Here is a 17234-nt window from a genome sequence, read left to right as displayed (position 1 = left end):
CATGTTTTAAAATATGATTATATGACATGCAGTTTTTTTTTTTAGGTTTCATCAACACTAAACGGTGATAGCAAACCTAGATTGTTTGTATATATTGGACGGTAATTCAGTATACTTTATATTTTTTATTTATTAATCCTAATGATCTACAATTTGTAATAAATTTATGTGAATTTATTTAGGCAGATAATAATAAAAGGACTGGGTGCTTCAACTTCGTGTGTAAGGGCTTCATCCAAGTTAGCCAAAAAATAGCTCCGAAAACCGCAGTTGAGCCTGTCTCCACAATCGGCGGAGAAACTTTTAAAATTAAATATAACATCTACCAAGTAATTAGTGTTATTATTAGTTTTCAGGCCATCTAACAAAATATCTATTTTTTCATAAAATAATTTTATACGTACGATGCATGGATTCTTCAAGAACAAGAACCATGCATGTCTTCACAAGTTTCTTGAAAATGTTATTAAAAAAAAGATTCTTTAAAATGCAACTATAGTGATTTTTATTCTAATAATAAAAGGTCATTTTAAGTGTGGCTATGTATGTTAGAATTCGAATGTCAAGACTTTTTTTTAATATAATAAATACGAGATTTTAGCTATTTTTAACAACAAAAAAGGTAGTTAGACAACTAAAATTACCTGATGATGTAGCTAAATAGGCAATTTAAAGTTATGAATTTACAAAATAGCCAAAGTTTGTCTTAATTTAGTGAAATAGCCAAAATGTGCAGTATGTTGGTTTCAAAAAAAAAATTTGAACCCAAGATTAATTTTTTTGAAAGTGATAAATTGCTTATAATAATCTTCAAAAAAATTAATCTTGACTGTCAATTTTTTTTTTAAACGTAAATTTGGCTACTTTGCTGAAAAGTTGAAATATTGACTATTTTGCTAATCAATAAATTTCAAATGACTATTTTGTACAATTTTTCCTTTTATTATTCTAGTTTATAGAACCCAATAACGAATATAACATACAAAAAGACCAAAATTTAAGAATTTTTTTTTCTTTTCTTTTCATGTTGTTCCATTATCATGCAGTTCATTATCTCATATTCACCACAATAGCTCTTACAATAAATTCCCATTAATTAACACCACAAATTAAATCAGCATTTTTTTTTCTTCTCCTAGAAGTTAAGTACCAAAATACATAGGAATCAATTCAGGGTCTAAGGTAACCTTCAATGAGTTTTTATTTATTGGCCGAAAGGATTTTTTGGACTGATTTGCGTTCCGTTTCGACTATTAATTTTGTGGTTCGTGGCGCTGGAGCAAAACGTCATGATAGGATATTGGCCGAAGGAGATAGTGCCTGATTTGGCCCACGGAGCGGACGAAGTGTCGAGGGGCGATTCCCGGACGGGTTCTATGACGCCGCGGCTTATTTCAGAAACTTGCATTTTGCTTTGGATGGCCTTAAACAATTTGCGCCTCTAAACAATGACCCCAATGTTCAAGAGCTTATTATGGGCACGTCTAAGTGTTTTAAATTGAAAAATGATAGGCTCACATCGTCTTACTTTTGGGGCTATAGATTTCTTTACGGAGGACCCGGTGGTTCTAATTGCGCTCATTAGCTTATATATGTATTTGAGTAATAATAATAATTATAATAATTTCCATTGATTTTCTTGTATTTTGTTTTGTTATAAAAAGCTTGAACCGATTTATTTTTTTCCTGGGTGAATTTTCTAATCTTGATAATGTTTTTATTTTTTATAGTAGAATGCTTGCCTGTAGGGTCTTTGAATCTGACGAGTTTTGATGTTTGGGTAGATAACTTATTTTTTTTAATTAGACCTTTTTAATGGAATTCTAAGTGGCATTTGATATTAGATTTGAATACGGTATTTCTGTTTTTTAACTTTAATTTGACCGGTTATCTAATCATTCTTACCACGAGCGCAGCTAACTTATTCCAAACTTAATAGCACACCTGAATTCAGTTATTAAACATGATAAGCTTAGATAAATATGTTATTGTAAGAAAGATGACGATAATTATAAGCGAGACTCACTAGTGTATATAATTAGGTTAGATAAATGGAATTTTATACTAAAAATATTGAAAAGATGACGATAATTATAAGGTCCCTTATGATAGATGTTTTTATTTGGACATAATTGCCTCACTCTATTCAGTTGTAGGGTTTAAAATTAGTTTACAAATTAATACTTATAAAATATAGGGTATTACTAGAAGAATAAAAAATGTAAAAGGACATAAAAGTCTACCATCTTAAAAGGAACGCATTTAAGAAAAAATGGCATTAATTAACCTATAATAATTTTTTATGTCCTTTTATATTTGTTAATGCATCATATTTTGTATATATTTTAGAGAAAATGATATTTATTGCGTCCCTATTTTGAGATCGGTAAACTTTTATGCCATTTTTTATTTTAAAAATAACTTATATTTGCATAAAATTTTACATTAAAAAAAAGAGACGAATTTTGTAATAAATGTGAAATGAGACACAAAAAAAAAAATCCAATTTTAAAGGATACTTATTCAAAACTTAGATCGTCATTTTTCACTCGCATGTCGTTTTATTTGTATTTACGTCGTTTTGGCACACGACTTGCGAGCATAGCTTACTGAGAGCCACCATTGACAGCCGAAAATGGAGGAGCAGAAGCAGAAGAATAGAATTCTGATCGTCGGAGCGACGGGGCGTCTGGGAAGGCATTTGGCCGAGTTCAGCCTCCGATCATCTCATCCCACCTTCGCTCTCGGTAGGTCATCTTCCTTCTCCCTCGCCGCCGATTCACTCCGATCCCTCTCCGCCGCCGGACTTACCATCCTCAAGGTCACTACCTCTCTCTTTCTCTCCTCTCTCTCTCTCTATATATATGTATTATTTGGAAGCATTTTGGCTATCTCGCTCACTATGTATCGGTCAGGGTTCTCTGGAGGACGAGCAGAGTCTGGTCGAGGCCGTGAAGCAAGTGGATGTCGTAATCTCCGCAGTACCGAGCAAGGAAGCTCTCTCTCAGAAGCTTCTGATCAAAGTCATCAACCAATCTGGTTCGATCAAGGTCAGTTTCGCTTTTCTCTTTCTCTTCTATCTCAGTCGTGATTAATTATGAGAATTTCAGTTCCACGGATTTTCCCTTATGTTAAAGGTGAATCGAATTGTGAATGATTGACAGATTTTGGGTCCTAGGTGAAGTGAACTTTGTTTGATTAGTCTTCATTGTTTTTGTAATTTGATAGAGGTTTATTCCGTCTGAATTCGGAGTTGATCCAGATCGGGCTCGAGTTTCCGATATTGATGGCGGTTTCTACTCGAGAAAAGCCAAGATTCGCCGCCTGATCGAATCCCTGGGAATTCCCTACACTTATATATGCTGCAACTACTTCATGAGGATGTTCCTTCCCTCGCTCGTCCAGCCCGGTCTGAGCTCTCCTCCGAGGGACTGTGTCACTATCTTTGGCGACGGAACCGCCAAAGGTGATAGCACGGAAAGCCTGTGGATTCAGTTGAATGACTGTTTTATGATTAACGGTGTTTTTTTTCCTTGGCAGGCGTGTTTGTGAGCGAGTGAGACGTGGCTGCATTCACGATAATGGCGGTGGACGACCCGCGAGCGTTGAACAAGGTGGTGTATTTGAGGCCTCCGGGGAATGTGTATTCGATGAACGAGCTGGTCGGGATTTGGGAGGGCAAGATTGGGAAGAAGCTTGAAAAGGTTTTCGTTTCGGAGCAAGAGCTTCTTCGGAGGATTCACGGTAATGAAAATTTGGAATTTTTTTTATTTTAATTTTCAGTGGGTGTTTCTATGACAATGTGAATCAATTTTGAGGGTTATATGCAGAGACCCAATATCCTCAGAAAATGGAGATGGTTTTTGTGTACTCGGCTTTCGTGAAAGGAGACCAAACATACTTTGAAATCGAGGCCTTTGGCGGGGTAGATGGGACCAAGCTGTACCCAGAAGTGAGGCACACAACCATAAGTGAATTTTTAGACACGCTTGTGTGAGCAAGTTCTTAGCGGAACGATTTTTTGTGGTACAAAGTGGCCGAGTTGTAGAAAACACACCGATTATGGTTAGTCAACTTTGTTGTATTTTTTTTTTGGTGAGGCGTTGGCTCTTTTCCTTCTATGCAGCAATGGAATTTTCTCTATTCCGTCTCCTGCCTCCGGGCGGGAGTGAGATATTAATAAGAAATTTAAGTTTCTTTATAAAAAAAAAATGAATTCAACTGTGTTCTTGATGACATGATGTGGTGATTTAATTCAACAGTATCTTTTTTTTATATATCTTTTATTTATTTATTATCAATATTTCTTATGTATATTATATATAATACAAATAGATAGATAGATAGATATATATATATATATATATATATATATATATATATATATATAAAGCTTTGAATATACATATATATATATGCATATAACTTATCATAATTTTTTATTTTTAAAATATATTAGGATTTGGAGACTTATATATATTTTGAGTTTTTTCAATTATATTATGTTATAAAATTTCTGTCGAGATATCAATCGGTTCGGTATAATCGGTAATCGGTAATCGGTAATGAAATTGTTATAGGATATCCATCGATATATCCGTCGGTAGTCGATATATCAAAAAAATCAAAACTCGATATATCAAAAAAATCAAAACCTCGGTATCGATATATTAATCCTTGGGCCGAACAATTTAACCCTACAGTAAATAATAAAAGGCCCAAGGATATTAAGGTCTTATCGGCCGTCCCTGCAGGGTCAGCCTGTGACCGGACCATCGCATACGTCGTCCTCTTCTTCGTGGACAAGATCTATTCCGTGACTGGGAGCTTGTGGGACAACTGCCAAGTGGACCGATTCGTCCTCGGTGTGACGTGTGCGAGCTTGAGTGGGACCCGCGAATCTGTGCATACTGTTGCAAGGAGTGTAAATTCATTGCCCATGTTCATTGGTTTTCCCGAGGTATGCTGTGTGTATGAATTTCCTTCCATAACTTTTTTCTTATTATTCTTTATGAATTATAAATGGATGTTTACATGTCCTGATGATGATGCTCTTGGTAAAAAATTGCTTTCCTTTTCTCATGTCTTGGTAATTTTGGCTCCAAAATGTTCATTTAATACGTGGCTCGTGAGATAGTCCAGAACTATAGATGTTTTTGTTAGGACTGGAAATATAATTTATATGTTGATTGTTACTTGGTTCATAAATAGAGGTTAGAATTAATCATTTACCTTTGTGCAAGGCTTAGCCTCTGAGAGAGTTTGGGGTCTCTCGAATTCCTTGATTATCTTGTATTTAGTACCATTCTATTGAATATATTATCTTCAAGGTTCTTATCAGCTTTTTTTTCTTCAAGGTTCTTATCAGCTTTTTTTTCTTCTTCTGGTGAATATATTATTTAGTACCATTCTATTGAATATATTATCTAGTGATTCCGTAATAATAATGTAATCTCGTTGCGGTGATGAAGATGCTGAACATCCCGTGAGCCGGTTCAACCGGCTTCAGACCAAATTGGGAATCGCAAAAGCGTTTCCGCTGGAGATTCTCGAGGATCCTTGTAAAGGCTACATTTCACATTTAGGCGGGTGCGTATTCAGGGTTGAAATCTTTGTTATCGAGTACAGCGGCAGAGTAGAGAGCGTTTCGATCCTCACGGGCAGAGAAATAACCAACCGAATCTTCACTTGGGTGATCAATAGCTTCTCCAAGCTGGGGAACGAATCGCACGAGTCCGAAGTTTTCGCTTCGGACAAAACGAATAAGTGGTGCGTGATTTGTCCTGTTTTTCCCTGTTTTTTTTTTGTTTTTTTATGTATAATTATTAGTGTTGTTGTGCCGGGTTTCTGTAGGGTGTTTACGATTCTTCCGACAGTCGTTCCGGAAGGAAGTATGAGAGTTATAAGATCAATGGTGTTGGAGTTATCTCCGGTGACATTTGGTGAAATTTGCGGGTCGGTTTACGCAGAGTATAAGCTGAGAGTGCTCGATCAAATCAATGGCAAACACTTTGAGCGCACAGGTATGTCCACCCTTTTTTTTTTGTTGCAATTGTTACCAAATTTGCCTACTAAGAGCATGTCCAATGTAGTGTTAAAAAAATCGAGCTAAATGTATAATTTGATGCACAATACCAAACGATCCAATTGAGTGCTATAATTTGTGTCTAAAATTGTAAAACAAAAGAAATCCATTTTACTATTGATCCCAAGGATTTAGACTAGCGGGCTTAATTAGTTGGGTAAAATCAGATACTCACAGTTAAAAAAAATAAGGAAAATTTCACACATATCGTTTAAAGATGATAAGTCACTGAATACCTCAATTATTGAATATTCTATAAAAACCTCTTTTTTTTAGTTTTCAGATGATTTAATAGTTACATGAAATTAGACGGTAAAAACAACGAAGAAAAAGTTAAAGGAAACGGTAAACAATAAAAAAAGTCAACTATTCTATATGTTGTACTAATTTTGTCTGTCAATATGTACACAGCCAATAAAAGATTGAAATACCAGTCGAATTATGAAGTGATTATAAATTAAAAATAAAAATGATTTTTTTTTGTTCAGTTCAACAACACTGCTAATAGGTTCAGTACTTCTCATAAAAAAAATTGACTTGCCTTGATTAAATCTAGAATTAAATGTCTGTGCTATGAAGCTTCGAGCTTGTGAGTTTCCGGCGTTTTCCTCAAGAAGTTGAGACTAAGTTGTGTTGTTCGCCACCCATAACAAAAGAGAGGAAAAACATTAAGCAAAATGTCACATTTATATAAAATAAAATAAAAACACCTTTAGCGCTATTTTGTTAAAATAAAAATCAGAGAGAGTATAAATATTATTTTGTTAAAAATCTGAAATTCTGAATACCATCTCTTTCAATTTCAAAATCTTCTTTTAGCGCCAATTTTTTTTTTTTCAACTCCAATCACAACACTAAATTTCACACTAAAAATACTATCCTTCATTACTATATTATTAAAATCAATAAAATAGTAAAATAAAGTTGGTTTGGTAGTGAAATTGATAATCAACTAAAACTAAAATATATATTTTTTTTTTTGGTCGTGTGATATAGTAACACACCAAATTTGGCCTGATACTATACATATTGTATTTACAGTGTGATTCGAGAAGATTTTGCACTATACTTGATGATATACCGTGTGGGAGGAGTTGGTTTGAATCAATGTCATATCAACATAACGGCTAAAAAAAATATATATAAAACGTATGCTACATTAAAATCCTTAAGTGTAAACAGACTTAATTAGTTATAAATCTCTTTGTCTTTCATGTTTAGGTATCGCCGCATATTTTACATTATTCAACGACAATGTTGCTGAAGAGATATTCATTAAATTGTTCTAGCGGCATTGTTGTCAAAGATAGTTAAATAATCAAAATAAATGACACGAATATTTGGCTTATTTATTCGCAAAAACATCTGTGACAACACTGTCATCGAGATTCAATTAATTTAAAAAAATGTTTCGGCTAAATTTTAAGCTGTTAATTTTTCTTCTCTAACCATTTCGGAAAAATGAATCTCAGCCAAATAGGAGATACCCGTTCATATTTTTAAGGTAAAGCATGTCCATTTTCTGTAGTTGTTGCAACCGACTATGCATATTAAGCAAGCAAAGAATGGAGTCTAAAAACTAGAAAGTGAAGTTACATGTCAAGTGATCAATCTTTGACCAAGTTTTGAATACAGAGCTAGTAAAGCAAAACAAAATAATAAGAAATTTAAAATTTCAATTACATATATGGCATAGCATAGCCAATGTTTTTTTGTCTTTACTTTCACTATCTTTTTTTAATACCATATATTCATACATTCCCTTCGTACGGTACAGTCTAACTAATTATCGTAACATTGCACTGTACATCTTTTAAACTTAAGTTTTTATTCAAGAATTAAACAGTAAGTCCTTATCAGTGTATATATTGCTTTGAAGCTAGCTATGGTAATGTAACCTCTCTAGAGAAAGAAAAAAAAAAACTTCACCTAATTCACCAACACATAGCCAGCCTTTTAAGTTCTAACAAACTATATACTTTAAACTGAGACATTTTAATTTGAATACATACACATACATGAAGCCCTATAAAACAAGTGTGAAACCCCACGCTTTTGTCTCATTCAGAAAAGAAACATATTTTTTATTATTACTACCCTCTAAAGCTCAAACACATTCTTCTTCAATAATTACTATCAGTTATAACTATGATGAAGATAGCCAAAAGAAACAACTCATTTGATCATCACTTCACTATATTGCTAATATGTCTCTGCTAAGAAAGATTTGGGTTGATTTTATTATAATTGCGCTCAGACACACTTTGAAAACTAATATTTGGACATTAATTGTTTTTTATATATATATATTTATGTACATATATATACAAGTATATAATTACAACTTAACAAGCATACCAGTTTCTCTGCTCTTGCATTGAATGATCTTTTACCAATGAAACACAGATACACAGATGAGCATTAACTCTTCAAGTGCTTTGATTCGTGACACAATCAATTGGTCGCAAAAAAGCTATAAAACAAATAATAATACAAAATATGGACCCACTTTCGTGGATTATTTTCTATTGATTTTGGTAATTTGAACTTTAATTAATTCGTGGATTGTGACGATGGATGGAGAAATTAACGGAAAACAAAAGGATAGTTTTTGCTTGGAAAAATTAAAAAGGTTGTTACTCTTGTTCTTGTTGGAATTTTGTGATGTTGTAGAGATTCTATACACACCTGTTTTCCATTTCCAATACCAATTTTTTTTATGCGAGACAAATTTCCAATATTTGACCATCTGAAAAAAAAAGTTCTAAGAAATGTTTGTTTGAAAGTACTGTTGGAATTTTTTTTTATGAATTGCTTTTCTCCCTTTAATGCATCATCACATGCTTGTAAAATATATTTGAATTTGAAACTTCCATACTAAAAATAAAATAAAATAGACAAGTCTAAATATCAATTTCTGATAGCCCTCATCAACATATGAAAGAAAATGCTGATAGCTACACTTCAGGGAATAAACTATAGCCTTTAAAACATTGAGGAGGTTATTCATATGCATTAAAGTGAGATGAAAATAAAAGAAGAAAACAACCTTTTGTTTGTTTTAGCTTTTAGTACGGGAAGAAAAGAGGATGTGTTGAATTCTCTTCCAACAAACAAAGAACTTTAGCTTTCAAAAAATAAAAATGAAAATAACGACACTATTAGATAAGATAAAAATATATTATAAAAAGTCATATAAAAAGAAAGATAACGAAAAAATTGATAAATGTTGTGAAAAAACTCCCAAAATAATTCCTCACTTTTACTCATTACCACATATTTTTCTTGGTCAACACAAAATAGAATACAAGTTTCAAATTTTAGCAATGAAAAATGTTACAATGGTAGATAATTTGAACCAAAGAGCCTTAGTCAACTCTATATACATCTGCTAAAAAGGTTCAAATCGAGAGATCGATGATCATTTATAACAATGAACGCATTGAATTCATAAGCTAACGAAAACCACTGAGTAATCAAACAAATACCAGAATGTGGTCGCGAACTTCTAAACTAATCGTCCAAGCCCCAGAATGGTCAGGTCTATCTCTCTCTCTCTCTCCTCTCTCTCCCTCTTCTCACTTCGTCTCTCTCCTCTCCCCTCTCTCATCTTCTTCTTCCTCATTTTGCTTCCGCCATTTTTTTTCCAGAATGAGTTTATAGTTTCAAGCCGAAAACGACATAACATGGACAAACGGCATGTCATTTTCAGAGAAAATCAAACGAAATAACATGGAAAAACGACTTTCATGAGTTCGTCGGCCGTTTTCCCGACGAAAACGACACCGCCGGCGAAAATCGGAGAATTTCGGCGACATTTAAATCCATGTTTGCAAGTATATCCCTTGATAAAAAGGCATCATAAAAAGTTATATCCCTCAAAAACACTCTCACAGAAAGATAAAGACTTAAAAAAACATCTTAATTTGCATTCAGTCCCATATACATTCTTCCAATTTGTCGTATAATGTTTGTGGCGACATTAACTGTAATCGTCCAAAGTTACAATAGCTGGTAAGATTATTGAAGAATGATATTGGCTTTCACCAAATAAGACACACTTGATTTCATCACATCGTTCCTACAAAAGGGTTTTTCCGGTCACCACCATTCCAAAAGGGCTTTTCGGTCACCACCGTTCTCCAATTCTAGGGTTTTGAATCTGCAGAAATTACATATAATCCATACATAGATATATATATTATTTTGCTTATATTCTGTTTTTTGTTATATATAGCTAATAATGTAGGTTTAGGGTTTGCAATAAACTGGAAGTTATTTTTGCTTCTAATAAATAAAAAATGTACATAATGAGACTTCAAATTTCTTCTTCTTCTTTTTAATAATTATGACATCAGACATCAAAACACCCTTTTTCGATAAAACGTGACGAAACACTTGCCACTAAATAGATTCCAAACATTCCAATGTATGCACACTGATACAGATGATATTGAAAAGAACATCTCAAAATTACATATACAACACTTAAACTAAGCCAAACAAAGCTTTTGTTTTGTAGTAGCTAAAAAAAATACTAGTTCATAACAGAACTCATGTTATTTGTATGGGTGAATTATTTCTTCTGATATATCTTAACAGTTGAATAAATATACGGATTGCAATAATCTGTCAGGATAAAGTAAAATAAAAAGGTATTCAAAACATTAAATGGAAAGAGTGGATTTTCAAAACTAGCTTTCAGTAGGAAAATCACGCATCAGAAATACGAAATGAACTTGATCATTGATACACTCGTAATCAAATGAGAATCTGTAAATTGTATGCCACGCTGAAATTAGAGGTCAGCCCTAGAAATATACATATACAAATGAAAACCCTAGAGATGTATGTAGATCGGCAAAATTTTAAAATCAATGCGTCTGTATTAAAAGCAAAAGATTAACTCTACTACCATAAAAATACCCCACGAACAATATAACACAGTAGATAAAAAAAATAAAGAAAATTTAGATTAAAAAACACCTAGTTATACCAGAGGGACTTTAGGTGATAATGTTGTATATCAAAGTGACGACGACAGAAAGATAGAGAGTACGAATGAGTGAGATGCTATAGCTTCCATGCATTTCAAATCATCTGTGCTCTCTATCTTCTGTCAGCATCTATAAACATACACCACCATGTCTCCTCTAATTAACACAAACATAAATATAATAAATATGTATGTATATATATATATATATATATATATATATATAAATATACATCAAGCGAGAGGGAGAGAGAGTAGCGGTAATATTTTTTTTAAATGCTTCTAGCCGTGATATTAACTTTTTGTGGTTGATACTTGATATAGGCAAATTTAGAGAGAGGGAGAGATAGGAAGAGAGAGAGAGAGAGAGAGAGAGAGAGAGAGAGAGAGAGAGAGAGAGAGATGAGAAGCGCAGTGATGTTGTTGAGACTTGAGAGATATGAAAACTTGTTGTGGATGAAGTCTATTTATAGGGAAACTTGTGGTTATGCAATCATTATTTTAAATTGTCTTTTATTACTTGTTAATTCGTGAGAAACAATAAGCTTATATTAAAAAAAAAAAAAAAAAAAAAAAAAAACTGTGAGCCTATACACGCAAAACAATAAATATGGAGAGCAAGTTGAGCAAACGAAAAGCTGATCATGCTCGAGTAGAAGCATAGACAACTCACACATTTACAGTTAAAAATATGTCCTATTGGGACTTTTGTCTTCATCTATGAATCTGCTTTTAAATTTTGATATATATATATATATATATATATAATTTAAACTAATAATTTGAGTTCATGGCTGAAACAAAAAATAATTCGTTGAATGTTCTGCATCCCACTTATACTGGCAATCATGCATGGTGTCCTTTTTGTGCTTTGAAACTTGTTATTTAGGAAAGAGAGAAATTTTGTATTAAGAGTAAGACTAAAACACAATTACACATAGGTTTGTCTGGACCTTTTTATTTTTTCCTTTCAAGAACCAGTAAACTGGCTGATATTTGATATTAGGATTTTGAGGGTAATGGTCACACATTAAAGTTTAAATACACTTCTAATGGTGTTAGATATCGATATCAGCACGATTTTTCAGTTTTAGTTCATATACATAGAAATTTTACACAAAGAATAGTGCATATAATAATAATAAACTCTACACAATTTTTTAATGGTTTGGTTTATAATAACACAAATACATATATAATACCATACATAAATTCCATAGACATACATATATCTTATATGTTTACACATTACAAGTATATACTTATAATCATATTTTTTAATCAAGTGAACAATTAAATGAGTTGAAATAATTAAGCATATGATAAAATAATTATTTTAATTTAATATAATGTTTCATGCGTAAACATGGCTTTTTGAATAGAAAGTGGATATTTATTTTAGTTCACATTCATGTGTCTTGAAACTTCACAGTGGCACTTGCATGGTTAATTCTATTCGAATTTCGAACCATTAGTTGTTTGGTTAGAGTGAAATGTCATTTAATGTTATGTATGTCCAACAAAATAACTAATAAAACGAGGTGGGACATGAATGAAATGTAAAAAATTTCGGTTGGCAGAAGATAAAAGCATTGGGGTAAGCAAAAAAAAAAAAAGGCTGCAGGAGATAAGTTTTTTTTTTTCAGAAAGAGATAAGGTTAATAATTAATGTTACAATGACAACACTCACGTTGCCAAGAGATGTATGAGAACACAAAAGATGTATGACAACACAAAAGAGAATCCCTAGTCACACATGTCATATCTCTAGCTTGTAGTCTCATTGATTCACACACATAGGGGTTGAAAAAAAAAGAGAGTATATATATATATATATATATATATATATTGTTGTCGTATTATATATAATGTTTCATGCGTAAACATGGCTTTTTGAATAGAAAGTGGATATTTATTTTAGTTCACATTCATCTGTCTTGAAACTTCACAGTGGCACTTGCATGGTTAATTCTATTCGAACCATTAGTTGTTTGGTTAGAGTGAAATGTCATTTAATGTTATGTCCAACAAAATAACTAATAAAACGAGGTGGGACATGAATGAAATGTAAAAAAATTTCAGTTGGCAGAAGATAAAAGCATTGGGGTAAGCGAAAAAAAAAAGGCTGCAAAAGATAAGTTTTTTTTTTTTTTTTTTTCAGAAAGAGATAAGGTTAATAATTATGTGATAAGGTTATGTTACAATGACAACACTCACGTTGCCAAGAGATGTATGACAACACAAAAGATGTATGACAACACAAAAGAAAATTGCTTTCCTTTTCTCATGTCTTGGTAATTTTGGCTCCAAAATGTTCATTTAATACGTGGTTCGTGAGATAGTCCAGAACTATAGATGTTTTTGTTAGGACTGGAAATATAATTTATATGTTGATTGTCACTTAGTCTATAAATAGAGGTTAGAAATAATCATTTACCGCTACCCTTCTGAGAGAGTTTGGGGTCTCTCGAATTCCTTGATTATCTTGTATTCAGTACCATTCTATTGAAATCTTCAAGGTTCATATATCAGCTTTCTTTCTTCTGGTGAAATCGAAAAACACATATAAAATGATCCACTATTTAGAGCACTTACAGAATTTTGTCTAAATGATGGTATTCATGTTGATCGAAGATGATCTCCATTCTCGTGCCACTAAACTATAAGCCTAAATCCAAAAGAAGGGACAAAATATTAAAAGTTAATTTATCGTTCACAATGTGATTTCAGTGTTCAACAATAATTAAAGTGAATCAGAAGAAGAATGTTTCGCTGACTTGATCATAATTTTTTTTTTGTTGGTATACTAGATTCAAAAGATACCGACAATAGAGTTGAAAGACGTTGAACTCAAGCCCGTGGGAGAAAATCCATGGGATTCCGAGGACGAACCGAACACAAACGAAATAGGAGAAACCGAGGAAGATGCTGTATCTAGTGATTCCGTAATAATAATGTATCTCGTTGTGGTGATGAAGATGCTGACCATCCCGTGAGCCGGTTCAACCGGCTTCAGACCAAATCGGGAATTGCAAAAGCGTTTCCGCTGGAGATTCTCGAGGATCCTTGTAAAGGCTACATTTCACATCTAGGCGAGTGCGTATTCGGGGTTGAAATCTTTGTTATCGAGTACAGAGGCAAAGTAGAGAGCGTTTCGATGCTCACGGGCAGAGAAATAACCAACCGAATCTTCACTTGGGTGATCAAGGACTTCTCCAAGCTGGGGAACGAATCGCACAAGTCCGAAGTTTTCGCTTCGGACAAAACGAATAAGTGGTGCGTGATTTGTCTTGTTTTTCTCTGGTGTTTGCGTTTTTTTTTTTTTTTTTTGGTATAATTATTAGTGTTGTTGTGCCGGGTTTCTGTAGGGTGTTTACGATTCTTCCGACAGTCGTTCCGGAAGGAAGTATGAGAGTTATAAGATCAATGGTATTGGAGCTATCTCCGGTGACATTTGGTGAAATTCGCGGGTCGGTTTACGCAGAGTATAAGCTGAGAGTGCTCGATCAAATCAATGGCAAACACTTTGAGCGCACAGGTATGTCCACCCTTTTTTTTTGTTGCAATTGTTACCAAATTTGCCTACTAAGAGCATGTCCAATGTAGTGTTAAAAAAATCGAGCTAAATGTATAATTTGATGCACAATACCAAACAATCCAATTGAGTGCTATAATTTGTGTCTAAAATTGTAAAACAAAAGAAATGCATTTTACTATTGATCCCAAGGATTTAGACTAGCGGGCTTAGTTGGGTAAAATCAGATACTCACAGTTAAAAAAAAATAAGGAAAATTTCACACATATATCGTTTAAAGATGATAAGTCACTGAATACCTCAATTATTGAATATTCTATAAAAACCTCATTTTTTTTTTAGTTTTCAGATGATTTAATAGTTATATGAAATTAGACGGTAAACAACCAAGAAAAAGTTAAAGGAAACGGTAAACAATAAAAAAAAGTCAAATATAACAGGAAAAGCTTTAAAAAAATATCCTTGGAATAATAATGAGACATGAGATATTCTCGAAAAAAAAAAAAAATTAACCCGGTAGTCGAATAATTTCCTTAAAAAATAATAAGCATTTTTTTATATTTGGCGTTAGACCATTGCTAATCACACCACTCTAATTATGTAGTAGAGGTCCCAATTTTATAAGGAAGTAGCATTTACAATAGAATTCTACATCGGAGCATACGCGTAACCACATATTGTAAGATACTGGGCGTTTAGCAATGTGAAACGTTTAAATTGGTTATTTAGCATTACATATTCTAATGGATCCTTTTTTTATATGCTGCAGAGAGCTCATGTTTTGAACCCCCGAACAAAAGTCCGTGCAGCCACTTCACTCAGCTTATGCCGTTGGAGGATCTTCACGATGAGTCAAATGGATTTATCGTGAACGATACCCTGATTTTCCAAGCGGAATTTCTTGCTGTCTCTAAAACCATGATGTGTGGCCAAAAAAGAGAGAAAAGTGGAGGCGACAAACGAGAGCGAGTGAATGCCAGCTCTTAAAAAAAAAAAAAAATATGTTCATGGGGTTTTTGTATATGGTGTCCATAATGTTCAAATGTCAACTTTCCATAACTGGGGCTTGATTTTTCATTATCTTGCAGGGGAGTAGCAAGTGACGGTTTTTTTTATCTTGGAGCGGAGTCTCAATCAAAAGAAGCAGATTGCTAAGTTTTGTTGATAATTATTTTTTTTTAAATCAATTTTTTTGATGCTATGCTTCTTTTTTTTTTCTTTTTTTTTTCCTACTAAGATGTTATGCTTCTGAGGGGACTTAGTTTTTATAGTGTATAAGAAGTATTTGCATGTGCTAAGTTAAAGTTATCAAATCATGAGTTTTTATAAGCCATGTGATATGATTGTAAAAGAATTCTCAACTTTAGTATGGAAGAGGGTATTATTTTGCAGGAATTTAAAATGTTCGGGTATTATTTTGCACAATTGAAAAGTGAGGGTATTATTTTGCAGAAAAAATGAAATGGGAAGGGTTTAATATGTAGATTACTCAAATTAATTTAATTACAAGAGTACCATATGTTATCTATGTCCTTAAGAAAATCTCACAGATGCAAGTTTGAAGATTTAATGGACAAGTTTCCTTTTTTAGTTCATAGATTTATCCGTTTTTTCATCAATTTATAAACAATTTTATTGGCACTCTAACAAAGTAGCCAAATTGAAATGCTGCAATTTCAATTTGGTCAACCTTTTGAAAGTTTTAGTTAAATAATGATGTTATTAACTGCTAGCCTTTTACCCAAATACCATTCTTTTGTTTAATTTCATAAATAATAATAATAAAAAAGCCAAGATAATTAAAATCCCACAATTTATGTAACTACTTGCCTAATACACGAATATCAATTAATTCTCGTTTTAAAATAATCGCTACTCTTCAATAGAAAGAAGAAAAAAAACCTCGAAAACCATGCAAGTCTAGCAAACTATTAACATAAATGAACACAAATTTGCTATGATGAACCATACAAGATTCATCAAACCGACCCGAGTTAGAGTTATTCTTACATTGGCTCTTACCCAAGGCTGGCGTATCTCACAGTTGGATGTCGTTTACGCATTCCTAAATGGTGAAATCACAGAAGAGGTTTACATGGCTAATCTTCAAAAGTTTAAAAAATTTGGCTCGCTGCACCAAATTTGTAAGGTGGAAAAGGCTCTCTACAGTCTTAAGCAGACTCCAAGAGTCTGGTTTGATAGGCTTCAAAAGGCATTGCAGTCTTTTGGCTTCACTAATGCCAAGTCAGACTAGTCTTTGTTCAGCAACTCAATGATTCCTTTACCTTAAAGGATCTCCGCGAGCCTGACTGCTTCCTTGGGATTCAAGCCACTTACACCATCAATGGCGTTTTGCTCACTCAAAGCTAGTACATCGGTGATCTTCTCAAAAAAGCCAATATGTCCACAACAAAGAGCATGCATACACCAATGTATGCAATATGTTATCATAACTCGCCCTGAACTCTCTTACCATATTAAATAGAGCCTTTTCACTTCATTTAATGTACCCGTGAAGAGCATTGGGATGTAAAATTTGCGAATCCTGAGATATCTCAAAGGCACACAAAAATTTGGTCTGCAGTGATTTGATGCCGACTAGGCGTCTGACCATGATG

At 33.1% G+C, this 17234-nt stretch overlaps 3 protein-coding genes across 4 annotated transcripts; all 3 read left to right on the top strand.

Annotated features, from left to right (window-relative positions):
- The first annotated feature begins 2557 nt into the window (after nucleotides 1–2557).
- Nucleotides 2558–3660, top strand: LOC149388434 (putative pinoresinol-lariciresinol reductase 3). The gene is made up of 4 exons (XM_089623548.1): nucleotides 2558–2821; nucleotides 2916–3050; nucleotides 3229–3466; nucleotides 3541–3660. The coding sequence occupies exons 1-4, from the start codon at nucleotides 2636–2638 to the stop codon at nucleotides 3558–3560; spliced, it is 579 nt and encodes a 192-aa protein (XP_089479674.1). The 5' UTR covers nucleotides 2558–2635; the 3' UTR covers nucleotides 3561–3660.
- LOC149388433 (putative pinoresinol-lariciresinol reductase 3) lies at nucleotides 3582–5210 on the top strand. Of its 2 annotated transcripts, XR_016300725.1 has the most exons (3): nucleotides 3582–3744; nucleotides 3831–4065; nucleotides 4755–5210. XR_016300725.1 is itself a non-coding variant. In XM_089623547.1 (2 exons), the coding sequence occupies exons 1-2, from the start codon at nucleotides 3582–3584 to the stop codon at nucleotides 3995–3997; spliced, it is 330 nt and encodes a 109-aa protein (XP_089479673.1). In that variant the 3' UTR covers nucleotides 3998–4254. The 2 variants fall into 2 exon arrangements, 1 of the variants encoding a protein (XP_089479673.1); XM_089623547.1 differs by lacking the exon at nucleotides 4755–5210 and having other exon boundaries at nucleotides 3831–4254.
- A 264-nt stretch (nucleotides 5211–5474) lies between these two features.
- On the top strand, nucleotides 5475–15960 carry LOC149388432 (ubiquitin C-terminal hydrolase 12-like). Its single transcript, XM_089621510.1, has 5 exons — nucleotides 5475–5769; nucleotides 5854–6023; nucleotides 13892–14357; nucleotides 14450–14619; nucleotides 15386–15960. The coding sequence occupies exons 3-5, from the start codon at nucleotides 14239–14241 to the stop codon at nucleotides 15601–15603; spliced, it is 507 nt and encodes a 168-aa protein (XP_089477636.1). The 5' UTR covers nucleotides 5475–5769; nucleotides 5854–6023; nucleotides 13892–14238; the 3' UTR covers nucleotides 15604–15960.
- Nucleotides 15961–17234: the final 1274 nt, after the last annotated feature.

The sequence above is a fragment of the Urtica dioica genome, chromosome 8, assembly GCF_054948205.1.
Source record: "Urtica dioica subsp. dioica isolate 48M chromosome 8, U.dioica_male_clone48M_v1_H2, whole genome shotgun sequence".
In the NCBI taxonomy this organism is placed as follows: domain Eukaryota; kingdom Viridiplantae; phylum Streptophyta; class Magnoliopsida; order Rosales; family Urticaceae; genus Urtica; species Urtica dioica.
This window is presented reverse-complemented; position numbering and strand designations above follow the sequence as displayed.